Here is a 12,965-nt window from a genome sequence, read left to right as displayed (position 1 = left end):
GATGCTTAACCAACTGAGCCACCCAGGTGCCCCTCTTATCATTTCTTAATCAAATTTAAAAAAAAATTTCCCTTTAGAGGTCTTGAGCAATTTTTGTTAGATTTCTGCCTAGTTATTTTATATTCTCTGCTTTTATTTTAAATGGTATCTTCATTTTGGTATGTTTTGTTTAATAGTAAGGAAACTGACTTTTGTATATTAATATATCTAGCCATTTTGCTAAGTATGCATTAACAGATCAAAAGGGAAGGATACCAAAAGATTTGAACAGATGCAAAAAATACTTGAGAAAACCCAATACAAATTCATAGAATCTTAGTAAATTAGGAATTGAAGAAAACTTAATCTGATAAATCTATGTTAAAAAAAATAACACGAGCAATTATCATTCAAAATGGAAAAACAATGGAATAATTTCATTGAAGTAAAAAACAAGAGAAAGATGCCGCCAATCACATCTACTTAACACGGTATTGGAGGGGTTTGCCATTGTAAGATGACAAGAAAGAGAGACTAAGGATACAAGGATCAGAAAAGAAGAAATAAAATTATCATTATTTGCAAATGATATGATTTCTATAGAAAACCCCAAATATCAGGGCACCTGGGTGGCTCTGTCAGTTAAGAACCTGACTCTTGACTTCAGCTAAGGTCATGATCTCATGGTTTATGAGTTCAAACTCCATATAGGGTGCTGCACTGTCCTGATCTGCTTGGGATTCTCTCTCCTCCTCTTTCTCTGCCCCTCCCCCACTTGTGTGTGTGCACGCGCGTGCTCTCTCTCTCTCGAAATAAATAAACTTTAAAAATATTAAAAAAATAAAACTCCAAACATCTACAAATAAATTATTCAAATAACAAGTGAAATTAAATAACTATTTGGCATTAAGTTGTTTGACATCTGTGTCCCCTCCTAGACAGAATATAAACAGCAAGACAGAGGGACGACATTTGCCTTTTTCATCACGAAAACCCTAGTGCCCCGTTCATTGCCTTACATGTAGAAGAGGCCCAACAGATATTGTGAACGGATGAATGTATTTGTGAATGGATGAATACACAGAAAATTACTGTACAGTGCAAAGTACTTGATTCATACTACTTCCTTTAGTCTTAAATCATCCCTCACTTCACAAATGATGGTAAAACCAACACCAAATAAAGACCTTTCTTTTTTGAGTTCATAACTGTTTAGCAAAATATTATTTAAATCTTATTTGGGGATATCATGGGTTTTAACATACCATGAAATACAAAAATATTATACAAAAGCTTTATTTTCCAGTCCAAACACAGCTTTTACTGGGTAGGAACTGTCAGGTATCACTACATCCGACCAGTTTCATTATCTTTGAAAAGCTGTTTGAGGGATGGACTCTGTTTGAAAAAGTTATTTAGAAAGATCTTGAAATTATCCTGAAGTTCATGGCTCACTGATTTTCCCTAGCTTTGGCTTGGCTTCAGTATTATTTCTCACTTGGAAACACAAATACTACAACATAAATTTCCATTAACATCAACTAGTAGTTAAATACAATAAATTATGGCACACAGTTGTAGCAGGATACTCCATACCCAAGTAAGCAGTATACTAGAACTATGCATATACTCAAAGAAAGCCCACAATGTACTGTTATGTGCGAACACTTCAGTTGCAGAATAATATATGTAATACTTTGTAAAATCAAAATCAGACTGTTGTGATTGTTAATTGATTGTGAGGCTGCAAATCATCATGTTACTACAATGATAAATTATTACCTCAAAACTATGTATGAAAAAGTCTGAAAGGACAGACATCAAGCTGTTAATATTAGTTACCTGTAAGGAATAAAACAGAGCAAGGGGCTGGTGAACTTAATTTTTTTCTCTACTTTACATATTTCATAATGTTTCTGACTGTTTAATACCACACACTTCATCTTCGTACCTTTATAAGTTAGGGGACAAAGCAGGTGGGGAGGGCAGGGAGGCCTGCAAGGTAAGATACCAAAGCCTGCCATCAGAAAGCATACACAAAGAAATCAACTCTGGTTTTCTTATGTTAAAAACAAAGTTATCCTTATTCTCAAATGCTGCATAAAAATATTACATATGAAAGAACAGAACTGGGACACCTGGGTGGCTCAGCTGATTAAGTGCCCAACTTTGGCTCAGGTCATGATCTCGCTGGTTCACGGGTTCAGGCCCCATGTTGGGCTCTGTGCTGACAGCTCAGAGCTTGAAGCCTGCTTTGGATTCTGTATCTCCCTCTCTCTCTCTGTCCCTCCCCACCTCATGCTCTGTTCTCTATCTCTCAAAAATAAATAAAAACAAAAAAAAAAAGAAAGAATTGAGTAAATGGAACGAAATGTTAACACTTGGTGAATCATGCAAACTTTCTGTAAGTTTCAAATTGTTTGTTTGTTTGTTTTGAGAGGGGGGAGGGGCAGAGAGAGAGGGACAGAGAAAATCCCAAGCAGACTTTGCACTTTTGGCACAGAGCCCCACACAGGACTTGATCTCACGAACTGTGAGATCATGACCAGAACCAAAATCGAGTCAGATTAACCTACTGAGAAACCCAGGCACCCTGCAAATTATTTCTAAATAAATAAATAAGAAAAAAGGGGGAAGCTATATTGCTACCTCAGCTAATATTGAATCAACGACACTGTTCCTGTCTTTTCAAAAAAAAACACTCATAAAAGACAGCCTCAGAGTTCTAAATATAGCTGTGTGCATGGCTCAACAGCTTTAGTTAAACGAGAATTTGCAATCAATCTGACAAGTTGCCCTATTTTATCCTGTTATGTTATAAATGAACCAATAATGTAGTCGTTTCAAAATTTCCCTTTTCAGGTCTTTGGATAACTGTTATCTCCCAGGTGCAGTTCTTGGTTGTAGCCATTGTGTGGCAGAATAACTTTTCATCTGGTTACCAGATCAGTGGCGAAGAGGTGGTCAGAAGTTCATTAACAGAGTACCAAAGGTCTAGCCACAGACCTGACCAGACAACAGGCTTAAAGTAAACATCTCTTACAGTTTATGACATGGTGGCATAGCACACCAAAGGCAGTGACATTTTTTTTTAATTATTTTAAAAAAATATTTACCTAGGGGCACCTGGGTGCCTCAGTTGATTAAGTGTCCGACTTTGGCTCAGGTCACGATCTGTGAGTTCAAGCCCTGAGTCGGGCTCTGTGCTGATAGTTCAGAGCCTGGAGCCTGCTTCAGATTCCATGTCTCCCTCCCTTCCTGCTCCTCCCCCTCCCCCAGTCATGCTGTCTCTGTCTCTCTCTCTCTCAAAAATAAATCTTAAAAACAAATTTTGTTAGTGTTTATTTGTTTATATTGAGAAAGAGAGCATGAGAAGGGGAAGGGGCAGAGAGGGAGAGAGAGAGGGAGGGAGGGAGGGAGAGGAAGAGAGGGGGAGAGGGAGAGAGAGAGATAGAGAGAGAGAGAGAGAGAGAGAGAGAGAGAATCCCAAGCAAGCTCTACACTGTCAACACAGAGCTTGAGGGGGGGTTCGATCTCATGAACCGCGAGGTTATGACCTGAGCCAAGATCAAGAGTCGGTTGCTTAACACCCAGGCTCCCAGAAAGGCAGTGACATTTAAAACATTAAGTTGTTCATGTTCCATGTTATAATTACCTATACATATAATAATTCTTGTATATATACATAATTAAGCCTTTAAGGGCTGGCAATAATTTAACTGAATCAGACTCCAGAGCAATTTATGTCCCAGGGTATTGTCAGAAACAATCCCTGTACAGCAATCTGCCAGAAATTAATGGCGATGAAGATCTGGACGTGATACCTGTAGAGGCAGACGGCTTAATAAAAGATCAAGGAAAGAGGGGCCCCCAGGTGGTGCAGTCGGTTAAGCGTTCCACGCTTGATTTCAGCTCAGGTCATGGTCTCACAGTTGTGAGATCGAGCCCCACGTCAGGTTCTGCTGGGTGTGGAGCCTCCTTTCTCCCTCTTTTCCTCTGCCCCTCCCTGGCAAGTGAGCACACTCACTCTCACTCTCTCTGTCAAAAAAATTTTTTAAAAGATCAGGGAAAAGAGAGAGTCTTGCTAAGATCACTGACATCACAGGGCACCCGTGCACTAGATGCTTCATACTGCCGGAGATAGAGACATCTCTAAACAATCCGGCCAAGTCACTGAACAAACAACCAACCAAAGCAAGCAGAGGGAAGGAGCTGTCAGTATCCAGTATCCAGCAAAGACACCAGAAAATATGAACTAAACACAGAAAAAAAGCAGGCAAAAGAAACTGGCAGTGAGAGGGAAAGATGTCAGATTTAAAAGACACAGACTTTAAGGCAGCCATTATAAACACTGGATGCCCAAAGAAATAGAGAAAACATGATTTAAAAAAGTAAAGGAAGGTATGGGGTGCCTGGGTGGCTCAGGTGATTGATCTTCTCACTCTTGATTTCGGCTCAGGTCATGATCTCATGGTTTGTGACTTGGAGCCCCGCACAGGGCTATGGGCTGACAGCACGGATATGCTTGGGATTCTCTCTGCCTTTCTCTCTCAAAATAAATAAATAAAAACTGTAAAAAAAAGTAAAGGAAGGTATAATGGTAATGTCTCATCAAATAGGGAATATCAACAAAGAGACAGTAATCATTTTTTAAAAGAACCAATTGGACCCAGTCAAATGAAAAGAAAACCCTTAGAACGGGGGAAAGCTTTTTCAAATCAGGTATCTGGTAGTGAATTAAATCTAGAATATATAAAGATCTTCTGCAACTCAATAATAAAAAGACTATTAATCCAGATCAAAAATGGGCAAAGGATCTGCATAAACAGCTCTCCAAAGATCTACAAATGACCAATAAGCCCACTGAATGGTGTTCAGCACCATTAGTCACTAGGGAAATGCAAATCAAAAACAAGATGTTACTTCATACCCATTAGGTTGGCTCTATCAAAAAGGTAAGTGTTGGTGAGGACGTGGAGCGATCAGAGCCCTTGCGCAGTGCCGGTGGCGTTGTAAATGGTGCAATCGCTTTGGAAAACAGTCTGGCTGTTCTGTTCCTCAAAAGGTTAAATATAGAGTACCACATTACTCAACAATTATACTCCTAGGTATATATATATATATCCAAGAGAAATGAAAACATATGGCCACACAGAAATTTGTCTGTGAATGTTCATAACAGCATTATTTAAAAGAGCCAAAGATTTTTTAAGCTGATGATGTCTAATTTATCCATTTTCTTCCTTTGCACCTGGACTTGCTTACCTGGAGGGAACTTGCACACCTGCATCAGTATATAGCTATTTCTCCTTTAAAACTCTGGCACCATGAAAACAGACCTCAAGGAGGAATGGAAGTGGCCGCTGAGCACTGGGAAAAATGAAGAAGACAGGCCAAATAACGGACCCACTGTTCCAGGAGGAAGAGGAAAGCTGGCCTCCCTGAGCTCTGCTTTAGGGAGAAATGGGAAACTCTTTAAGAAAGTCTGTTCAGAGCATGCCACTCTTAGTGGGGTGAGGGTGCCCCCCACCTCCACAGAGAAGCACAAGGGGGAGCATCAGGGCCAGCTTCCTACCAAGGGCATCACTGGTGGATCCATAAACACTATAAAATAAAACCTGAAATAATATAGCAACCTAGTAATTTAAGACCATCACTTAGCACGTTCATACGCCTCCAATTCAATCCAAGAAAGCCAAAACTTTGCCAAAGATTTTTTTTTTTCCACACAAGTTTATTCCAACAAAGTCTTATTAGCATTCCAGGGGAAAGACCAGTAGAACCACAAAACAAAGCGAAAATAGGTGGTGCTCACAACAAACGTTTGTGATTGTTTCATTGCAAAAGTATTTGCTATAGGGAAGGAACGTACTGCATAAAGAACTGAATGTGAAACTGCACAGGAAAAATGTAAAATTCCTGAAAATAGTTCAAAGTCATTTCTCCATTTGGTCATTAGAACAGTTTCATGAGGATAATGTCGCTGCCACTGCCCTTGAGATTCACAAACGCTCCCACTTGCTCTGTGTTCACTCCATGCCATGCCCTGTGCTAAGCCTCGTACATAGCTGGCCTCACGTAATCTTCATCTGCAACTAAAGTGCATAGGCAGATCCTCAAAATCTTCCACAAGTCCCTATTCTGCCCTGTAGCTCTGAAGCCCTTCTAACTTCTCACTCTTCTGGGAGGTCTCACAGAGTGGGCTTTCTGTTAAGCCAATCTCCACAAAAAGACGTCAAGTTTTTCAGTCCTATTACAGTAATTTTTCTAGATCATTAATTCATCCAAACAAATATGTATTGAGAATCTACTGCTCTCCAGAGACTGTTCTATGCATGTAGGTTACAAAAATAAAAATGTACTCTGAAAACAGTAGAGAGACTCAATAGAACAGAATGCTTGGAGAGCTCAGGAGAGTAGGGTATCAGAGAAGACTTCCTGGAGGAGGTGACATTTGAGCTGAACTTGAAAGTCTGATTAGAAGTTAGAAAAGAAAGGGGAAAGGCATGGTGGGTGAAGAAGCACGTGCAAAGGCACAGAGATGGCAGAGCATGACCCATTCAGGGACTAACAAGTAGCTGATTACTGACGAAAGGTACAGTGCAAAGGTCGAGAGAGATAAGGAGGTCAGTGGGGGGTTCATCTCTAAAGGGCACGCTAAGAAGACTGGCGCTGACCCGAATGAGAAGAGATAACCACACAAGAGTGGCAACTAGGCCTCCATTCATTCTATGGGGCCATCTGCTATAAGACTGATGTTCACCCAGCAGACCGAAACACACATGCCCAGCATCTAAGGTCCTTCGTGTGTGGTCTTGCACAGATCCCCCAACACTACTCTCCTTTGCTCCAAAGAGGTCTTGGATCCCGTGTTCCTGTTCTTTCTTCCGTCTCACCCTTTACAGACCAGCCTCATTTTCACCTCAGCCTGATTCGAATTGTTTACTGGCTCCACAGCTCCCCTTGTAGACTTGTGCTTGACTCTTAACAGCAGCAGAGGGCAGAAGAGGCCCATAAATATTTTAAAGATCGTGCATTTCCAACAAGTTCTGGGGTGACTCCAATGGTGCTGGTGCACGGAGCGCTCCTTCAGGAGAAAGGGGCCGGAACAGCATCTTTTGTACTACCTGAGGTCAAAGATCTTCTCTAAATTTCCAATCTATCACAGACCAAAATTTTCAGAAGATAATAAAAAAATAAATTACAAGGGAAATGACATTTTTAAAAGAGACATACAAAATGTAAGTCTCAACTTTGTATTACTGGAGACAGTAAACATAATTATTACCCGGCCAAATTACACAGGTCAGCCGAGCCCTCCCATCATTTCCTTCCACAAACACAACTCCAAGATAAGAAATCGTGGCATGCTCGTAATCAGGTGGAACTTCTACCTTAGATTTTTATGGGCAAAGGAGGGAATGTACTAGAAGAACGCAAAGAATTTGCTTTGGGACTTTGTGAATATATACTTTGTAAAATGAAGTTGATGAAAAACAGCTTTCGGTGAGTACAGTCCCAAACACCTGACCACCTACCTTGCCACTCTCCCCCGAAGGTCTCCCAAACCGGAGAGCTGACGCATCTCCAGAGTCTTTAAGGCAGAATTAGTTCCGTAGCTGATGTTGTCCCGGGCCCGGATCTGCTCTTGGAGTACCTGGGCAACACAAAAAACCACTAAGAGGGTCTTCTGAGAATTTACATGCTGGCACAAAAGCATTTTATATTTTTGATAAAAATAAGAACATTTAACTCCATTCCTAAGAGCTCCTTTTTGACAGCCACCTGATATATACACGTGTACAGAAAGTATTTACACATGCTTAGAGAGACCTCAGAGATCTCACACACACACACACACACACACACACACACACACACACAGTCCCTTCATCTGCCAGTAAAAGCACTGAGACTTGGATGCCACATGACTTGACAGAGCCCCTCACCACCTCCCCGGCCCCCCACGCTGCAAGAAAGGGCAAAGCTCGGACTAGGTCCCTGGACTCTTGCTCTTACAGTTCAGAGCTCTTTCCACCACTCCAGGCTGTTTTTTGATAGTCATTGCTCTAGGCGAAGACTCCCTAAATTGGTCAGGAAGTAATAAATCAACACCAAGCAAGGACAGGGCTGGGCAGGGGGTGTCAGACAAACATGTCCAAATTCAGTTCCTCTAGCTGAATGACCCTGGGCAAATGTGTCAAGTCCTCTGAGCTTCCTTTTCCTTCTCTGTTAAGGAAACTTACATCTGTTAAGTGACTGTACTCTTAAGGGCACAGTAAATGTTTCGTGACACGGTGTGCAAAAAGCACCTACAATGCCTAGCACAGAGCCAAGACAGCAAATGCTGATCCTCTTACGGTACTTATCTGATGACAGTACTTCTGCTGGAATAGCAGAACGGAGTCTCGTGGAAAGGCATTCAGTGAGAGCAGGTGCCCCAACACCGCGTGGCCTGGCGGAGCAGCCATCCTGGCAAGTCTAAGGTCTAAGGAACGGTGGGGATGGTGAGGACACCCCTGGTGTTTACTGAGCATGTACCAAATCCACACTCTTGGGGTCCCCGGTGTTTCAGGATGAAATGATGCACCCAAAGTCACACGGACGGCAAGTGACCAGTCAGGACTGACCGAGCAGCCTGGCCCCAAAACCCACCCTCCCTGTAACCACTCTGCAAAGAAGATGAGTTGAAGCACGACAGTCAGAAAGACAGACAGACAGACAGGAGAACCGGAGTCCTAGGTCGCAAGAGACCAATGTTCCTTCTGAATATTTCCTTATTCTTTCGCACATGGCTTCCTTTCTGCCCTCCCTTCCTCCACCGTCATTCTGTCCCTCACACTCCCCTCACCAACACCACCTTCTCTCCCCTTTGCAAAGAAAAAGCTCTTGATTCCTTACCTCCTTTTCTTTTCAACCATTTAAAATTTCTCATTTGTTTAATGCCAGCTTAAGTATTTTTTAATTTTTCTTGCTTTTCTTTTGGTTTTACTCTTTCTTTTAGTAATTTTAAAATAGGAGTACTAAGTTCCTCAATAACAAAGACTTTTTTTTTAGAACAGTATCTGTTGTGTCCATAGACTGAGTGTGAAGTGCTTTCCTTATTAGTTTTAATTTCCATTTTGTGTTCCTCTTTGATCTTTTGATATTTAGGTATCTAAAGGATTACTTAGAGTTGTGTTTCCTCATTTTCAAGCAGTTAAGTGTTTTGGTCATATTTATTTATTTATTTATTTATTTATTTATTTATTTACTTTTTTAAGATTTTACTTCTAAGTAATCTCTACACCCAATGTGGGGCTTGAACTCACAACCCTAAGATCAAGAGTTGCACGCTCTATCAACTGAGCCAGGCAAGCGCCCCATCATTTTCATTATTTATTTCTACTTTATTGGCTTGGGATCAAAAATATGGTCTGGAATATACTTAATTTTTTGAATGTATTGTGGTATGCTTTGCAGCACATGTTTACTAAATGTTCCATGCAAAAAAACTATTCAAGGAACAAAAGGTTCAATATCGTCTGTTAGATTGAGTTTGCTGATTCCAGTATTCATTTTCTCTAGATCTTATTTATTTTTGTCTAGCAGATTGCTCCATCTGGGAAAGAGGTTTTATGAATTCCTCCATTGTAAAATATTTTCATCAAGTTCTCCTTACATTTTTAACACTTTTCATTTTATTTAGCCACCATTTTATTTGACACATACAGATTTGTGATACAAGTGACCTTAACCATTACACAATAATTTAGTGCTTCTGATTTAGTGCCTTTTTTTAAATGTTTATTTATTTTTGAGAGAGAGACAGACAGGCAGACAGAACATGAGTGGGGGAGGGGCCGAGAGAGCAGAAGACACAGAATCTGAAGCAGGCTCCAGGCTCTGAGCTGTCAGCACAGAGCCCGACGTGGGGCTCAAACTCACGAACCATGAGATCATGACTTGAGCAGAAGTCGGACGCTTAACCGACTGAGCGACCCAAGCGCCCCTGATTTAATGCTTTTAATGTTGTTTCATCTTACCTAATATTAACACTGTGACTATACTTTATAAATAATAAAGCAAATACTTGCTTGGTCTAGCACAGCACGCGCTGTTCTGAGTGTTGTAGCTACAGTAACCCATTTATCCTCACAACACCCTCCGAAGTGGATACTATTATTATCTCCATTTCACAGGAGGTGAAATCTCTGAGATATTAAGTAGCTTGTCCAAAGCCAGTTAATAAGTGACTGAGCTGGGATCTGAACTAGGAACTCTGGCTCCACAGACTGTGCTCTCTCTGTCATGACACTACACTGCTTTGTGTTTACATTTGACCTTTCATCTCACTTTATATTTATGATTTATGCTGCTTCTGGTTGCTGTTTCCTTGCTCCTTTTCCTTGTTTTGATAGGTTTAACCAGGTTACCATCCAATGTCCTCCCTCCCCTTGTTGACTGGGGAATGTTCCTGGACATCGCTATTCTATGAATGGCTCCCTTCCCTTCCCCATGTCCATAACCACACACATCTACTCCAGGCTCTGTTCCTGCACGGCTCCCCCCTCCTTGGTATGAAACACTCAGCACACCTCACGCCCACCCTCCTTCACCCTCCGACGCAGGTGGTTTATCAGGAAGGATTTTACTTTCCTCCCCTCTTGCCCTTCCCTCACCCCAGTTATGCTTTGCTAAAATAACTTGGTACCTCTAACTGGGCTGGAACTAAAATTTTTGCTTGTAAAATGTCTCTTTTATTTCAATAATCTTTTCTCCTTTTTTCAGTACTTCTGTTACCCAGTCTCAAGCATTCCTCAACCTCTACTTACATGAAATAACATAGGTCTTTTCTACGGATCATTGATGACCTCTGCCTTCTTCCTTTTCCTTTCCCCCTATCTTAGGGTCTCTGTGTAGACTCTCTAACACTTTCCTCAGATCAGGCGCTTGGATAACATACTCTCTGAATCCCTGCCATGTTGATAACCCTCCTTCCCTTACCCCAAAGGCTGGGGATCAAATGAAAGGTATGGAATTCTTAACCTCAAGGCCCCTCCTCCCAGTGAACTTCGAGGCTGATAGGAAGTCTGGTGCCTCTTCCTCTGTAAGTTTCTCGGCTCCTTATGCCTAGAAGCTTGTAAGATTTTATTCTTCTACGTCGGAGTTCAATTTTATCAGAATGTACCTAACTGTGGACTTCAAAAAAAATTCAATTCTACCTGGAACTCAGTGAATTTTTCAATCTGTAGTCTCAGAGGATTCTTCTATGTAGCTACTGTTTGTTCTCCATCTGTTTCTTTGTCTCCTTCTGGAACTCCAACTATTCACATGCTGGGTGCCCTAGATCTGTGTCCCCACTGAGTCTTCCATCTTTTCCCTCACGGTTTCTCTCTCTTCGTATTTGGCTCTGATGTTTCTCTCTCTTCTACTTTGTCTCGTGGGCAACTAATTCAAGTCATAAAAGTTAACCATCCTTGCCTCTGGTTTAAGTTCAAGAAAGAAATTTTATGCTGCACCCAGATCTCCTAAGTGTCCTGTCTTAGTCAGATGGGGCTAAAAGAACAAAATGCCACAGACTGAGCAGCTTATAAACAACAAACATCTATTTCTCGAAGTTCTAAGGCTGGGAAGTGCGGGACCAGGGTGCCAACACGGTCACGTTCTAGGGGAGCCCTTTCCCTGGCTTGCAGATAGCTGTCTGCCTTCCTTCTCACTGAGCCTTTACAGTGGAAAAACAAAACAAATGAACAAACGAAAAGCAGAAATAGACCCATAAATAAAGAACAAACGGACGGCTGCCACGGTGGAAGGGGACAGGAGGATGGGCAAAACGAGGGGAAGGGGAGTGGGAGGTATAGGGTTCCAGTCATGGAAAAAGTCACAGGAAGAAAAGGACACAGTCAATGATGCTGTAATAGCACTGCACGGTGACAGACGGGAGCCACGTTTGCAGTGAGCACAGCATAACATACAGGCTTGTGTACAGACATGTACATAAATTGTTTTTGTGCTGCCTTTTCTCAACTATTCTTTTTCAAGTATGCAGGCAACTGAGCTTACATACATTTTTTTAGGATTTTTCAAACTTCCTGGTAAAAATGAGAAATTAGCAAATAGGATTTTGTGTTTTCCTCATTGGAAACCTGGTTGCAGCCACTATAGACGGAGTGATAGTGACAGTAAAAAGAATGTTTCACTGAAGGGAATTTGGAACTGCTAGACCTATCTGTTCTCTGCTATAGTTTCCAGCTTTTTCTGAATGAACCCGCTCTGTTAAGAAGAATGCAAACCAGTTACAATACCTGTGAATGACAAAATGTTAGTCATCTGAACACATTCTTGTAAGAAACCTTCAGATCTGACTAATCTGGTTCTGACACTCTCCCACTGATGAAAAGGCGCTGGTGTTCTCTCTTTCAATAGGAAGTAACACTTATTTGTTATAGTTTATAGAAAGGAGTAGGCCATTTTTCTATGTAATGTTTCAAACCTCTGTTTATAAAAAGGTTTAAGACCAGGGGTTCTTAAACGTCTTTAGGGTGCATAAGAATCCCCAGGTGGCTTGTTAAATACACAGATCCCTGGGCCCCACCCCCGGAGAGCCAAAGCTAGGGAATGGGCCCAGAACAGCGGATGTTCAAGGTCCACAGAGCACTCCTGGAGAAACACTGCATCAGATGCTGTACAAATGACAAAGGCTATAACCAATCGTATTTCCTCTGAGCTGTCTCTCAATCAAGACATTACCAAGCACATGAAATGAAGAGCAACCCACAAAAGAGGTGCTAAAAATAATTCACACCATTTTTAAAAGGTTCAGTCTTTCTAGTAAGCAAAGAAATGAAAAATAAAAGTCATACCATGATAATGCAATACTATGGCACGGATATTGATAATGGGAGACCCTGGGGAAGGGGAGCATCTGGGAACTCTGTGTTTTCTGCTCAATTTTGCTGTGAACTTAAACTTCCTCTAATAAAGTCTATTTAAAATTAAAAAGT

General features: G+C 41.3%; 1 protein-coding gene across 1 annotated transcript in view; it reads right to left on the bottom strand.

Moving 5' to 3' along the window:
* Nucleotides 1-12,965, bottom strand: part of FAM81A (family with sequence similarity 81 member A) — a 54,003-nt gene that overhangs the window by 22,614 nt on the left and 18,424 nt on the right. Inside the window, exon 3 of the mRNA XM_049613718.1 lies at nt 7,518-7,636. Coding sequence (XP_049469675.1) covers nt 7,518-7,636 — 119 coding nt within the window. The remainder of the gene's footprint in view (nt 1-7,517; nt 7,637-12,965) is intronic.

Source organism: Panthera uncia (genome assembly GCF_023721935.1).
Source record: "Panthera uncia isolate 11264 chromosome B3 unlocalized genomic scaffold, Puncia_PCG_1.0 HiC_scaffold_1, whole genome shotgun sequence".
Classification (NCBI taxonomy): Eukaryota; Metazoa; Chordata; class Mammalia; order Carnivora; family Felidae; genus Panthera; species Panthera uncia.
The sequence above is the reverse complement of the archived record's forward strand: the minus strand, read 5'-3'. Positions and strand labels throughout refer to the sequence as shown.